General features: G+C 39.9%; 1 protein-coding gene across 1 annotated transcript in view; it reads right to left on the minus strand.

Annotated features, from left to right (window-relative positions):
- Window positions 1–16,193, minus strand: part of PRKN (parkin RBR E3 ubiquitin protein ligase) — an 808,128-nt gene that overhangs the window by 632,427 nt on the left and 159,508 nt on the right. The window contains exon 2 of the mRNA XM_075146290.1: window positions 11,085–11,248. Within this exon, the coding sequence (XP_075002391.1) occupies window positions 11,085–11,248 (164 nt within the window). The remainder of the gene's footprint in view (window positions 1–11,084; window positions 11,249–16,193) is intronic.

Genomic DNA, 16,193 nt, shown 5'->3' on the forward strand with positions numbered 1-16,193 from the left:
TCCAGTATCTCACAAGAGGGCATGGCTGTTTTCCTGCCAAGAGCACAGCTGTCTGAGATCATAGAATCATAGAATCATAGAATACCAGATTGGAAGGGATCTCAAGGATCATCTGGTCCAACCTTTCCTGGCAAAAGCACTGTCTAGACAAGATGGCCCAGCACCCTGTCCAGCCGAATCTTAAAAGTGTCCAGTGTTGGGGAATCCACCACTCCCCTGGGGAGATTATTCCAATGGCTGATTGTTCTCATTGTGAAAAATTTTCCTCTTGTGTCCAATTGGAATCTCCCCAGAAGTAATTTGTACCTATTACCCCTCGTCTTTTCCATGCGACTCCTAGTAAAAAGGCAGTCTCTGTCTTCTTTGTATCCACCCTTTAAATACTGGAACATGGTGATAAGGTCTCCCCTAAGCCTTTTCTCAAGGCTGAACAAACCCAGTTCTCTCAGCCTTTCCTCATATGGAAGGCTTCCCAGTCCTTTAATCATCTTCGCCGCCCTTCTCTGGACCCTCTCCAGCCTGTCCACATCTTTTTTGGATAGCAGGGACCAAAACTGAACACAGTATTCCAGCTGTGGCCTGACAAGTGCTGAGTAGAGTGGGATTATGAGTTCTTCATCTCTGCTAGTGATGCCCTTGTTGATGCAACCCAGCATCCTGTTGGCTTTCTTTGCCTCAGCACATTGCTCACTCATATTGAGCTTGTTGTCCACCAGGACCCGCAGGTCCCGTTCCACTGAGCTGCTCCCCAGCCGGGTAGATCTCAGCCTGTGCTGCTCTCCTGGATTATGTTTTCCCAGGTGCAAGACCTTAAATTTGTCTTTGTTGAACTTCATAAGGTTTTCCTACAGGGTGGCTCTCGCTTCTGAAGTGTCCACTTCCCCACTTAGTTTGGTATCATCGGCAAACTTCATCAGGGTACACTTGATCCCATCATTCAGATCACTTATAAAGATATTAAACGGTGTTAGGCCCAATATTGATCCCCGGGGGACCCCACTTGTGACAGGCTGCCAGTCTGAAAAGGAGCTATTTACCACCACCCTTGGGGTGTGGCCTGTCAGCCAGTTCCCCACCCACCACACAGACCGCTTCTCTAGACCATAATGCATCAGTTTTTCTAGGAGAAGGCTGTGGGAAACCGTATCAAAAGCCTTGGAGAAATCCAGGTAGACAATGTCCACCACTCGCCCCACATCAACGGAGCAGGTTACTTTGTCGTAGAAGGTGATCAGGTTTGTCAAGCACAATTTGCCCTTGGTGAATCCGTGCTGGCTTTTCCCAATCATGTGCTTCATTTGACTTGTGATGGCTTCCAGGAGGATGTGTTCCGTAACTTTCCCAGGGACTGAAGTAAGACTGATGGGCCTATAATTTCCTGGATCCTCCTTTAAGCCCTTCTTGTAGCTGGGGATGACATTAGCCTTCTTCCAGTCTTCTGGAACATCATCCAATCTCCACGACTTCTCAAAGATTATGGAGAGCGGCCTCACAATGATGTCAGCTCTCTTAACACCCTCAGGTGGATATTGTTAGGGCCCATTGATTTGTAGGGGTCAAGCTCCTGTAATAGTTCACATACCAACTCTTCCTTCACTGACGGTGGGTCTGTGTTTGTATCAACCTAGATTTTTGTTCCCCAGGCCTGGGGCCCAACAGTGCTGGTAAACACAGTGGTGAAGAAAGTGTTGAGAACCTCTGCCTTTTCAGCATTGTTGGTGACTAATTCACCTCTCCTGTTTAACAGCGGGCCAAAATTTTCCTTCTGTTTCTGCTTGTTGTTTACATACCTGAAGAACCCTTTCTTGTAGTTTTTGACATCTCTGACCAATTTCAATTCGAGCTGAGCTTTTGCTTTTCTAACTGCATCTCTGCACACCCTGGCAATGCCAAAAGGTATTTGCCCGCTTTTCCATCTCTGGTATGCTTCTCTTTTGGTTTTGAGCAGACTTAGAAGCTCGTAGTTAAGCCAAGGGAATCTCTTCCTCCGCCTACTTCCCATACCTTTAAAGGGGATTAACTGATTTTGTGGTTCCAGGAGAGCATTCTTGCAAAACTCCCAGCACTCACTGGCTCTTTTATCCTCCATGGAAGCTTCCCACGGAATCCCTCCCAAGTGAGCTCTGAGCAAGCTGAAGTTTGCTCTTCTAAAATCTAAAACCTTTGTCTTCGTACTAACCTTCAGCGTTACTCAGGAGGATCCCAATATTGTCATCACTGCAGCCAAGGCTATCACTAACCGAGATATTACAAAGCAGGTTTTCTTGGTTTGTGAGTAGCAAGTCCAGCAGTGCCCCATTCCTGGTTGGCACATCTAATATTTGTATGAGGAAGCAGTCCTCTACGCATTCCAGGAACTTGATGGATGATATGTGAGCTGCTGTATTTTTCTTCCAACAAATATCTGGGTAGTTGAAGTCACCCATAAGAACCAGGTTCTGTTGACCCGAAGCTAGATTAAGTGACCCAAATATTGCTTCGTTGGCCTTATCGTCTTGGTTTGGAAGTTGGTAGCAGATGCCTACTGTAAGATCCCCCTTGGAGATGACCCCTCTGATCTTGACCCAGAGGGATTCAATGGGCTTCCACAATTGTCATAGTTGACTTCTGTACATTCAAGGTTCTCCTTAACATACAGCATGACTCCTCCTCTTCTTCTTCCCTGCCTGTCTTTACAAAACAGCCTATAGCCATCCATCGTGATCCTCCGGTCATGTGAGTTGTCCCACTATGTTATTCCTATGATATCATAACATTCTGAGTGGGCGCAGACCTCCAGTTCCTTGTGTTTGTTCGCCAGGCTGTGTGCATTGGTATACATAAACTTGAGGTTGTTGGTCTTTTGATTCCCTTCTTGGGAGGCAGCTAAGGAACATTTGTCACTGCTCTGGTTGGCCTGCCTTTATTGCCCTGTTGGTTGCAATGGTGTGAGCATTGCCACTTTGGACCCTGCCCTCCAAGTCCTTCAGTTTAAAGCCTGCCTCACCAATTTGGCCAGCCTGTTGCCAAAGAGTCCCTTGCCTCTTCTAGACAGATGGATCCCATCCGTCCCTAATAAATTATAGTCATTGAAGAACGTCCCGTTGTCATAAAAGTCAAAACTCTCACGATGGCACCAGCCACGAAGCCGGAAGTTGATTTGTCTTATGTGTCTATTTCTGGCTGCACCCTTTCCTCTAACTGGTAAAATGGAAGAAAAGATAACTTGGGCACCAATACTTTTCCTCTGCACCCCCACGGCTTTGTAGTCTTCCTTGATTCTGCCTAGGTTCTGGCTTGCGGTGTCATTCACACCACATGAAAGAGTAGCAATGGATAGTAGCCTGTGCTCTTGACAAGTTATGGCACCCTCTCGGCAATATCTCGGACCTTAGCTCCCTGAAGGCAGCATATCTCTCGTGACTCCCTGTCAGATGACAATCCTCCCCAGATTTCCCACAAGGCCCCCTCCACTGCAGACTATCCTGTAGATCTATAGATTTCTGCAGATCTGTCAGCTTCTTGGTTAGATACAAGAAGATCAGAAAACAAGGTCAACAGTTAGTACAGAAGCACATCATCCAATGAGAGACAGAAACCATAAGTAGACAAAAATGTCAGCTCATTGGCAGGTAGAGCAGATCTGCAAGGCGACTCAGTTTTCTCATTCTTTCCTCCCCTTTATTTTGTAGGCTGGGAAAGAGAAAGATTAGAAAGAACAATTAGTTTCCTGAGCTGGTTTAACACCGCAATGGGCAACAGATATTGGATGGAAACAGGACTTCAAAGAACTGGAATTGATTGGAAGAGGTAGAAATGGAAGCAGGAAAAGTGACTTGAATTGTGGGAAACTAGTAAGAAAAGGAGTACAAGTGAAGAAAATGCTGATCAATTCATTCAGGAACAGTACTGGAAACTGGACTCAGGAGGAATGGGAGTCACATCCGCACTGCTATGGATGGAAGGTTCAGCATTTCACACTAGCTGAGGCACTTCCCCAGGACAGTAAGGATTCTGTGTGTGTGTGTGAAAGAGAAAAAGGGAGAGAGAAGAAGACGAAGAGAATGAGTGAGAGAGAAAATGAGAGGGAGAGAGAATGAGAGGGAGAATGCTGGCTCATGGAAAGTCAATGGCATCACTTTCACTAAACCAGTGGAGCCAATGTTTTACCTGAAAAAATGAAATAACAACCTACTCTGTATATGAAGAAAGTGAAAATTATTTCATTTGTGGAACAGGTACTTTTGCTGCTTTATTTAGTCTAAATGAGGACAGAAAATTGTATTGCTCTGTTGTTCTGCTTATTACTGATTTTTTTTTTAAACACTTCACATTCATTTCTTCAACAGGCTTTTACAGTTCATAAGAAAGCTTCTAGGAATTGTAAATTCATTGAGGGTTGCTCATGAAATGCTCATGAAATGATATATAAGGAATTATATTTTTTTTTCTTCAATAACTCCTGAAATAATTGTCTTCCTTTTCTATAAGCCTGCATTGGTGTTTTATTTTAGGATGACCAATGTTATTTCCTTTCACGGGGCCTTTGCTGTCATAATGCAACAACTCTGTTCTTTTGATTTCTTCTTCCCGTCCCTCCCCATCAAAGCCGCTCCTAACAGGAATAATTCTGCATCTCCTAGCGTATGGAGGATCACCTGTGATGAAAACTGTAATCAGATATGAAGCATTTAAGTTTCCCTCCTGCATTTTCAATTAAAATGAGTGAGAAAGCTTGAAAAGCAAAAATAAAGGAAGAAGGAAACCCAGAATCGTTTACTAAATAGCTGTGTTACCTTGATAATTACAAATATGAATGTATTACAGATGACATTTCAGACAATCAGAGCTGTAAAAATTTAAATAAGTAACATTAAGACTAAAGCAAAGAAATTATAAAGGCAAGGGACTACATTCCACCTTTCTATTGAGGAGGCATATTTGGTATGCTACCTGCTATTTTAAAATATATTTCCAACACTGAAGTTTCCATCTCTTCCTTTACGATTTTATTTTCCAGACACAAAATTCTCAAAGTTAAAAAATAATCCACAGATACTCTGTCCCAATTTCCCATTTCTTAGTCCAGTATTTTCACTATGTAAAGTGTTAAATAAATCCTTTTTTTGCTTGCTTTTTAACACAAAACAAATATTTGTCAATGATTGTTCTATTTTAGTTATGAACTAGAAAACACGTAGTCTCTATGGATCCTTCCTTATAAGTGTAGCCTATCAGAATAGTTAATACCATGTTTTTCTTTTGGGGAAAAGGGAGGAAGAAGGAAGGAAATATCCCTCTTACCCTTGGGCTTCTGCTAATTCAACTATAGTTTTTGGTAACGGTGTGCAATATGCTAAACACTTTTTCACCAGAGCAATTTAGAAAGGTGATGAATAAAAGACGCGGGCTGACCTTTCTTTTACTGTCATGATTTACAAACTCATAAAAGTTATTACCCACTGCCACCACTCCAACAACTACAGCTTTTTGACGTTTTTTCTTATACATTTTCCCTCCTGCAACCTAAAGCATGATCCAAATAAAAAAATGGACAGCATTGTAAATATATGAATTGGATTATACTCATGATGAGGGAGAAGGAATCAACAAATGCCTGTCTAATGCAAGTATTCAGGTAGAAAACAAAACCACATCTAATATTAGTGCAATTTTCAAGATAATTTCATTCTGAAACACTATATATGTTTTGAGAAGAACTACAGTGGTTTGTCGGAGGAGTTTCTTATCAACATACTATTTCGTGCAAATAGTGTTGCGGTTTCTCTATCAGTCCCACGCAAAGCAACTGCTCTTTCAGAAATGGATTTAGTAAAATTCATTTAATGGCTTCAATGTAGTGAATTTTAACTGCCTAAGAGAAATGAAGTTAAAAAAAAAAACATCATCTGCTGCCTGAACATGTTCTCACATATTTATATGATTCTATATAAGAAAGTAATAACAACCATAGACGGAATGGAAATTAATTCAATAGACTCCCAACTTACTGAAACTGTCAGCAAAGTGGAAGACAAAAGAAATTCACATTTAGAAATTTGGAAATGATTCTAATAAGGCAACACAGGTGATTCAGAAATATTACTCAACACGTCGAGTCTCTGTTGTCACATACAGTGAGTCTACAGCCATCAAAAGAAGCAAGAGTAAGCGGTACTGTTATCCACTCATTTAGACAAGTCCATATTACCTGGCAACACAGATGGCATCTCTAGATTTCCTTTACTACTATAATATACCTAAGTATTCTTCAGTTAGCTTTTTCTGTTTCAAAGTACAATACACATCTCTTCCAGCTTTAAAAGTAAGACAAGAGCCACAGGTCGATCAAATATTGACCCAAAATACTGATTTAAACACACACACACAAAATCATTTTCTCTCTTTGAATTTCACATAGGATGATTGATTCAGTCAGGATGTCTGTGAGCAAATCTCTCCAAACAGTGTTTACGTATGCAAATGTTTGCTCAACTGTATTCTGTAACCCGCAAAACTGCTGAGTATCAAAGACGTTCCTATGAGTTATTTGGTATCCTATATACAAAACTGTAGGTTGTAACAAAAGGCACTACTTGTTGTGTGTATCTAAAGACCCATTCTAATCTTAGTGTTCATGGGTTTATAACTAAAGCTGACCACATGGGGTTTTTTGCTGGTTAGGGATACATTTTGCACTGTGTCACCTGGTTGTACCTTCAGTAAACTGAAACAGGGAAATACAAGAACTGCTGGAAGCTCTATTGTACTGAGCTGAGCTTAGAAAGTAAGAAAGTTGCCATGCATTTAGGTACACAAGGTCCTCCTTTGATAAAATGCAATGTTCCATTGTTCAAATACCTGTTTCTGCTAAAAAAGTTGTTCACTGAGAACAATGGTATTGATACCCTATTTTCATAAATATTTAAAATGTGAGAGACACAAACTGAGACCCGTTGTCACAAGTTGCTCTCTCTGTCCTTGAGCTTTTCACACAATAGCACTGGAAAGTGCTTTCAGTAGAACACAGGTGCCCTCTGAATTGACCTCTAACGTTTACTATTCAGAAACCCTTCCACAACGAAGCATACTCTTTCTAAACTACTGTCAAACTGCACACGCTAACATTACTTACAGCACCATTTCTCCGCTACCACTTCTCTTTTCCCTCCTCTGTAAAGATGATCATCTATGTTGCTACTCCAGTTATGCCATCCCTTTTTACTCATATTCAGTTATGCTCATCAGCTCACACACCAGTGTTTAACAATACTTCTAGTCATGTTTGTTTCTTGAATGTATGTATAAATAATTTTAGGAAAGCACCTATATGTACGGATGCAGTCAAAGCCGAATTCATGTGAAGCCTATGCTCCAAGTCTCGAGCCTATGCTCCAGTCAAATGCAAGCTAACTCTGATTTAGAAGCTGTCCCAGTGGAGCACTGCGCTAAAGCTAACAAGTCCTGCTACTAATCTCATGCTTAGTCTTTTTCTGTTTCAAAGAACTGTATTTTCTACGTTTACCTCCTAGAGGAAACACTGTCAAAAAGAAATGTTTCTGGATTGGGAAACAGAAGACTTAATTCTATCCCTGTTTTGCTACTGGCTGTGAACAAGCCAGGCTACTGATTCCCATCACATAATTTGTCTGCCTTATTCATCTACACTATAAGCTCTGCGAGGTAGGGAATATCTCTTACAAACTGTTTGCAAAGTGCTTCTTCACACAAGGGGATTTTGAGTTCTCCAAGAAATGGCAAGCCTGTACTAATATAATACTGCTATTACCAGTAGTAAATTTCAAATTGTTTGCATTGAGCAAAATTGTGTATCAACAAATATTACATATTTTGCTTCCAGAAGGCTTGTTAACTAATTTTGCCATTCTTGGAGGCAAGGACAATATTGTTGTAAGCAGTCATCTCCCATTACAACACTTCAATGTTCCTGATATGCAGCTACCTCCTGTTTATTCCTTTGGTGACTCTGTTATGGTTCTGTTCTTCTTCCACCCTTCTGATTGCCACGAGAAGATCTTACCACTGTTCTCATATACTCATGACAGCCTCTGAAAGAATTCCTATTTTGGGTATACATTAATTAACTACTACTATTCATTCCAAAGTGAACTGTAATCAGCAGGGAGCTCTTCATCATTCTTTGGAATATTTAGCACCCTTAAAGTGACACCATTTGCTGTGCTTTTAGGAAGCAGCTTATTGCTCTAATCCCTTCTTATGAGATCCAAATTTTGCAGGTCTCATTCTTCATTCAGTCATTACCAATCTTTCCTTACCATGGCTCTAATTTCACTACTTGCCCCTTAGTCACTAGCTAAGATGCTGATCCCCCCTGTGCACCATTGAATCAGTGTCTAATCTTCCTCTCTTTTTTCAAGGACAAAACACTTAACTGGGGTACCAATTTAAATGTCTCCACACATATTTCACTTCTATCCTTCCTACAGTTTTTTTATTGTTGTTGTTAATATCAAATTACTTATTTAAGATCTCAACTTGGCACTTTCTTTCTTATAATAATTTCTCTTTAATGTTTGTCCATTCCAGCTTAATTTCTTTTTTACAGGTTTCAGCTACCATGAAAGATTTTTCCTTCTCACCAAACAGGAAAACAAACGCAGCTTTCACATTCTCAGCTATGTTTCATATCAGCTGCCTGAGATCCTAAAGTAGCTGTCAAGCCAAATCTAGTTGTTCTGTGAGCTGTGAATCCAACAAAGTTTGCTATCCTGGAGTATTTCCTATATTCCTGACCCATATTCCTGCAATTACCGCAGCTTTTCCCATGTCTTCTATAATCTCATTATCTGTAATACTATCAGTTCTCCTTCCTGACCTCTAGATTCTCCCACAGTATCTTGGGCAAATAAGTTCAAAATTAATTTACGAAAAATGGAAGGACAAAATGGTCTTACAAGAAATTCTATATTACCATAAAATACAGTAACTTAAAAGCATCAGCTCAGAACAGATCTGTGTTGTATTTTTCTCATTCTCCAGGCAAATCTGTAGGTCTAGAAAACAAGAGCTAGTTGATTTGCTCATATGTGATGTTAACTCTGAAATTACAGATACAACATATATGCCAGCAGTAGTATTTCACTAGCACTCAAATTTTACTAGCATTCAGCTTCTTATGCAAAAAGCCCCAAATAGCCTATCATAGGAACTCAAACACCTCAAACCCTCAACTGTTCTTCTTGTGCTGACAAATTTCCACAATAAATACACTTACACAAATATATGACAGAAAAAACTGCAAACACAGAAGCAGAGTAAAATACACTTAATTAAATATCAAGAATAAAAATGTAGATGATACGCTGCTGATTATATTAATCATTGCAATATTTAAGACACTTAAATACAGAAGTATGAATTATACTGAAACAGCTTTTGAACTTTCTACCTGCTTTAGAAGCCAAGAGTCAAAGCAATGAGTCTAGGTCCAGCTTATTAAATAATAAAAAGTCTTGACTACACATGGTAATTCTGACATTCCAATGAAATTAATTAAGTCATCAGCAGGCCTGTATATTTGGAAAGCAATTTTTAATTTACCCTGGCAACAGATTGTATGTTGTAGCTGACAACAAACTTGGTTGCAAGGATAAAACTGGGCTCAAAATCTGTGTTTCATGCTGACATGAAATGGCAGTAACACCAGCACCTACAGCTTCCCAGGAAATGCTAAGTGGTTCAGAAGCTTCTGACAGAACAACACAGACACCCAAATCTAGCAACCGGCAACTTCTACAATTCATATTAGATTTTTTTTTTTTATTCTTACATTTTCATATGTATATGCTTTACATATAATAAGTTAAGCACATTGCTGTTTATGCCATGAATACATGCATCAACGCTATCCACAGGTGATGCATTGGAAACTGACAACAATTCACATTTCTATACCTTCCTTTGTGCGCTGAAACTCCCTAAAACCCTTTGCAAAGCAATAAATATCATACCCAAGGACAAATAGTGATAGGTCATCAATACAGTAGTGACTTTCTGTACCCAGCCTTAGCAGCCATTCTAAGTACAGCAATACTTCTGAAATATGAGGACCAATTAATCTGAAATAGTTCTGCCTGTGAGGGGTCTTTTATATAATCACCTGCACTACTACAGATTGCATCTGCAGTTCTTTGATACCACTGCAGAAGGATAGCAATTTCATTAAATCAGTATTTGCACTCTGTCAAAAGGCCAGTAGGTTTCCCCAAGTTCCCCAAATGTCTTAAATGTGTGATCTTATGCTAAGCCCTGGCTATCCGAGTGAACTGCCAAATCCACGTACAAGATAAACAAAAATATTTATAAAGCAACTGCGGCAGCACTGGTAATGGTAGCAAAGACAAGGAAGAGAAAGTTGAACCTATCTTTCCATGCTTACTACTGCTCGCCATAGATGAACAGCCCTCTGCATTTATTGAAGAGAACAATTTGCTAACCATCAGGAGCTGAAATTCAGATACTTACTGATAGCTGCTCTTCCATGCTCCCTGCTACTCTCTTAGCTTCACACATTTATGAGTTCAGTGGTTTGGCGTACACTTCTGTGGGCTTTCTGATCTGGAACCACTACTCCAGCAGCGCGTCCACCTGCACGTGCGCGCAGCAGCACACGGAGCAGCAGCAGGCCTGCAGCTATCCTCCAGGGGTCACAATTGGGTTACAAATTCTATAAAATGTGATGACTCTGCAACCTGATTTACAGCAATTTATTCACATCCTTCTTCATTAAGATTCAAATGGAATAAGTAAGATAGAAATTGAACAGATACAGAAATTGTGCATGGCTTGCTTCTGTAGTCAGTAAACATTTATTCACTAGGCACAGCGCTCTCTCGTGCTCTCTCTCCTGTATTCTCTCTCTTCCCTTATCCTTCCTGCTTGCTGTTTTAATGCATAATTAAGAAGGTCAGAATTAATGAAGCAGTGTGGAGTAAAGTTCAAGGAATCCCCAGGCACTATTTATTCTATTAGATCTCAGGCATGAATGTCAGATTGGCGGCATTAGAGGCAGAGGCAGTGTAGCTGGCAGCAGTCCAGAAGCGAAGCTACCAAGGGAGACTTACCTGCAGTGTCAAGTCATTGCTGAGCTCCCTCCCTGCAAAAATCACCCGCAGCTGGTCAGCTGGAACTCCCTGTCGCTGGGCAACCGCCTCCTTCAGCTGGAGGATGCTGGCATCCGAACCAACCTCCACCGGGAAGCCATGGCTGGAGTTGAATCTGACAAACACTAAACAAGAGCAAAACACGTCTTAAAGCGAGCATTTCTCATGAGGTGTTTGTACTGGACTACGAGAGGCTTACTCTTCAATTTCAGGGAGCATGTACTATTTTCAGAGAAAAGCTATTAATACTGCAGTGTACCATTTTGAAATCCGTCACAGAATAGTTAGTGCCCAATAAACAAAAACCATTATTTCCTCTTGGCAGGGAAATTATAGAGAACAGTCAGAATCAAAAGAGACCCAGCTAGGCAGTTGCCTAAGTAGTCGCTAACTGGCACAACAGATTTTCAGTTCAGTCCTAACTTTAGCAGGCACGGGGCACACACACTTTCTGTGCCCCTCGTGCTCTTCCTCACTACATATAACAAATAAAAGCAGGAAACTGAGGTATGCTTTAGAGCGAAAATGCATTAAATAATACAAGGGAAAACAATTGCTTGTGACACAGTAAAGCACAGTCACATAAAGTGGTTTCCCACAGATACAATTCTACAGAAGATAATGATAGAGGGAAAATCACAGGCTAGCAGAAATGGTTGGGAGTATTGTATTAGAGCGTGGTCTTTTCAGAGTTCACTAAAGTATCTGCAGTACATAACTCCTGCCAGCATCCACCTTACGTGCAGAAAATCACTACTGCACCAGTCATATCATTTTTAGAGCTGCAGCAACTGGTTTATACATCCAGAGAAGTATGGCAAATAAACTCACAAGCTTCCTGCCATTCAGCTAGCAGAGCTGTTTTTCCTAAGGAGTCTGAAGGTGCTCATTGAGCTCCTGGTCAGGAGAATGACTACAAGAACTATGAAACAGGAAAAAAACTCATTATATCCATATCAGTCAGGGAGATTGTATGAACGGTAGACATGTCCCCAGTGGACCGCTTCAACCAATAGCTCCACAGGCAGGAAGCAAAGGAATTAGCAAAACCCAATACAAAACAAAAAATCTTTTATGTCAATTAGATAGTGGGTACCTGTCACCTAAACTGCGTGGGTATTGATTGTAACAACCAGTTGTCTTAAAGATTTATTTCCCATTCCCACTGCAATGTTTTAGCTGAAGATGTTATTCCTTTGCATTTTGGATGACTGACAGAAGCGTAAGCTCAAAAGTATTTATATAGTTTAAGAAAATAACTATTTTTAAAACTGAAAATTGGATCTTTATGATTTTTCAAACAAAGTCTACCTGACCACTTCAAAGTTGTCAGATTCTTTAAGAGCATTTGAATACGGCTGAGAATGCGGCCATTGTTTTGCTGAACAAAAAATGTTGTACATATCTGCAATTTCACATCTTCAGTTCAGATTTGGCTAATCTTTAAGGGACAAGGCCATATACCAATAAAATTTTACACAACATTTTAAGTTTTGCACTTGAAAGTACCCTCTTAATGTACTAAATGCAGGGTAGGATTGCATAATGCTGTGTCAGGCAGAATGCAGTACCTATGCCCTGCAGTGTGTTACACAGTCTCCTGTAGTACATCTCGTTACTGGGTTTGATTTCTATTTAAAGGTGTTCTGGAAATAACTAAACTGTGCAAGCTGTACATTCAGCCTGTTCAGAAAAATCAGCGGAATTTGAATTTTATTTTGATTGTGGTTTGGAGAGTAAAGGAGGACTTATATGACAAAAAGTAGTTCCAGCTAATGGGAACTGAACATTTCCCATCTTTCCAGAACACTCATAATGCTCAACTCTAAATAACTTTATCTGGGCCAGTAGCAAAATATATAGTTAAATCAATGGGGAATATACTTTTTTAATATACTAAGCTCTGACTATCTGATTATGTGCAATTTTTTTTATACATTTATATAGGTATGCTCGCGTACACACATAAAATGCATACATCTGCATCTCCAAAGACTTCTTCCTAGCTAATAAATAATCCTTGTTATCTTTAGTCTTACCAAAGCCAGTGCTATTGGTTTCGGAAATGAAAAAAGGTTAGCAAGTGCATTGACTCTGCAAATCAAATGTGCTGGTAAGAGGAAAGTGCTTGATAAAAGAAGCATAAACAAGTGGAGTGTCATTTAAATTAATTATAAAGCAGTACTCATTTTTAAAGACAGTATAACAACACCACGCTTACTGCAAGCATAATTCATGTTCATCATCAACAATCCCCACCCCTTCCCTCAAATAAGTTTATTTTTATTCACTTCCAACAGGTATAGTCTCCTCCTCCCAACGTGTATGAGGTAGCAGAAGTTTCAGTCTCACAATTGTAACCACAAGCAAACACGGGAAACGGGTGTGTGAGTGCAACATTTTGCCCTCCACAGCAAAGATTACAACTGCTCTCTTATAAGCCTGAAGAGCTAACTCAGAAAAATGCTAAAATGCCAAACTTTTCTTGCTGGAAAGTTCTAATCCACAAATATTTTGGCCCTAAACATATTTATTCTATTATAAAGTCTGCAATCCACCAACTCTTTTCAATGTAAAAGAACAGAAGGGGCCTTTGCTTACTTGCACAGAGCATAAAAAGATTAAATATAAAACTTCAGTCTGTGGAATAAAACCAGAATTTCATATAATATTTCAAGCTTTCTTTTTTGGGAAAAATAAACTTATTATTTTCTTTTTGACATTTCAAGTCAATAATTAAATCATCACTATCAAGTTGATACGCTTAACAGCACACATTATTCATGAGAACACAGGTGAAGTTATGCAGACATTCCAGACCTCTTCCAAAGAATACACACTTTGAAAAGACTTGGAATCTAAAGTTTGTCTACTGGAAGTTAAACAAACATTGGCTTAACAGAAGATTAGAGAATTTACCTGAGGCCTAAACTGCTGATGGAAATCCAAAAGAAATAAATCAAGTTACTAAAGTTAAGAAGTAGCCAAACCAAGCTGAAGAAAAGAGGCTCCATTTGGATCAGCTCTACTACTCCCACATCTGTAACAGGTTACAAACAGTAAAACTTGTCTGATAAAAGGAAACTTTGTGAGTCTTGACTGTCATGTCAAATATAATCTCTGTAAATATCACAAGGATCTGATTCCCAGAGGGATCAAGAGCTACCTAAGTGCTTTTGTAACTCTTTCTTGGTATCTATCTGAATCTCTACATCTATCTAAGGTATACATCTTCATGCAATAATTTCAATTTTACTCATGTAAACAAGTTAGATAGTATTAATCTCTTGTTTGGAAGGATCAGCAAGTGCTACAAAAGGGCACAGTTGTAGAGGAAGTAACTTTTACATATTTCCAGAGGAATTTCCCACGTTCCCTAGGAAAATACCCATTTTTTCAAGCATGTACCTACACAGTAAGAAATTTTTTGGCCCAGCATAATGACTCAAATGGTGAAAATTGGCTTCTTCAAAGACCGCAGGCTTACTCCTTTGGCATGCAAGTGTGGCAGAGGGAAAGTTCTCCGTTCTGGGTGTAAGGGCAGGAATTGCATTTGTACAGAGCAACGCATTTCCCCCTAGAAACTGATACTACAAAATCAGAATACACAGAGTTGCAGGGTATGTGAAATGCATTCAAGTGCAAAGGAGACATAAGATATATACAGAAATGATGGTCTAGCATGCAGCAGTAGGTTAAAGCTGGCTAAGCAGAATGTAACAAGTCTTCACAGAGGCTAGCAATTCAGGGAAACAGAAGTGAGATGTAAAAATGCAACCCTCCATCTCTCCCTGCTGCCCCAGTTGGACCAGAGAGTGGAGGTGTACACAGAAGTAAATACTGAGTGGAATTAAAATCTTTGTTCCTGTTTGTGGGAAGTTTCACTATTTTCACGTTGGTTTTCATCTCAAATACATCAAAAATTCAATGTATTGACTTTTAATGTTCTTTTTGTTGAAAAAGAAGTACCATGTAAGTGTTAAAATATTTTCATTCTGCAGCACTTCATGGAAATAAATACTTCTTTATTCTTCCAGTCCTGTTGACTGGACCCCTCTGTTTGGATTCTCTCTCCCTCCGAATGAAGCACCAACACAAATCCCAGAAAGAAGTTGGTGCTGCGGTCATGAGGAAATGCTGGCGTATCACGATAGAGGCAGCCCAGCATTTATTTTGATTAAAAGTTCCCAAAGAACTCAACTTCTTGGCTTTTAGCTGATTTGTATTCAAGTGACTGTAATAAAATTAAGAAGTTATCACCTCTGAAGTGACTTGTATTAATAAATTCATGCACAATGAGCCATTTCATTCATATGAATACAATATGGAAATGCACCAGTTCCCAAATAAAGTATTGCTATCCTGAAGATTTCGTCTTTCAAAACAGTATGACACATCATTGCATCCACTATCAAAATGGAGTCAGCAGCACAATTCAGTCACTTAGGATACAATATGATGAATAACTTTTCCCCATGAAGTAATACAGGAATTGTTAGTGAAGGGAATACAAGTAAGTGAAGAAGATTGTGACTAGAATCTTGGGTAGTTTGAGACAGTACTGCTCCTGGCCATCTGTCCATCTCTTACGCTGGAGGTTGCTACACATATAACTGGGATACTGAAGGAAACGTATGCCTGCATCTCAGCTGTGCCTGTTTACAATTCAGCATGTTAGTACAAACTCAATTGGAAATTTAAGCAAATGCAGATACAAACTGGTTAAACTCAGACGCAAGTACGTGGGGCAGGTGTGGAGGGGAGCTGCAGAATTTCAAGTGAAGGCTGGAAGAAAGCTGGTGGGCAGGCACTCCTGCCAGGATCTCAACAGGCCATTTCTCAGGGCCCTGGGATTCAGCAGCCTTTCTTCTTCAGCAAGTCACACCAAAAGTGCCAAAGCTTTAACCCCATTGTCATCAATCCTACAGGTTTTCCAGTTCTGAATTGAGACGACAAATATTGCACGTTGGAGAAGCTTAGGCCCTGCTTGTGAGCAGACTGTGAAGGCACAGTCCCGATATACAGAACCTAAATGACGGAACTGTGCCAAGAATGAAAAAAAGTTGTAGA

The sequence above is a fragment of the Calonectris borealis genome, chromosome 3, assembly GCF_964195595.1.
Source record: "Calonectris borealis chromosome 3, bCalBor7.hap1.2, whole genome shotgun sequence".
Lineage (NCBI taxonomy): Eukaryota > Metazoa > Chordata > Aves > Procellariiformes > Procellariidae > Calonectris > Calonectris borealis.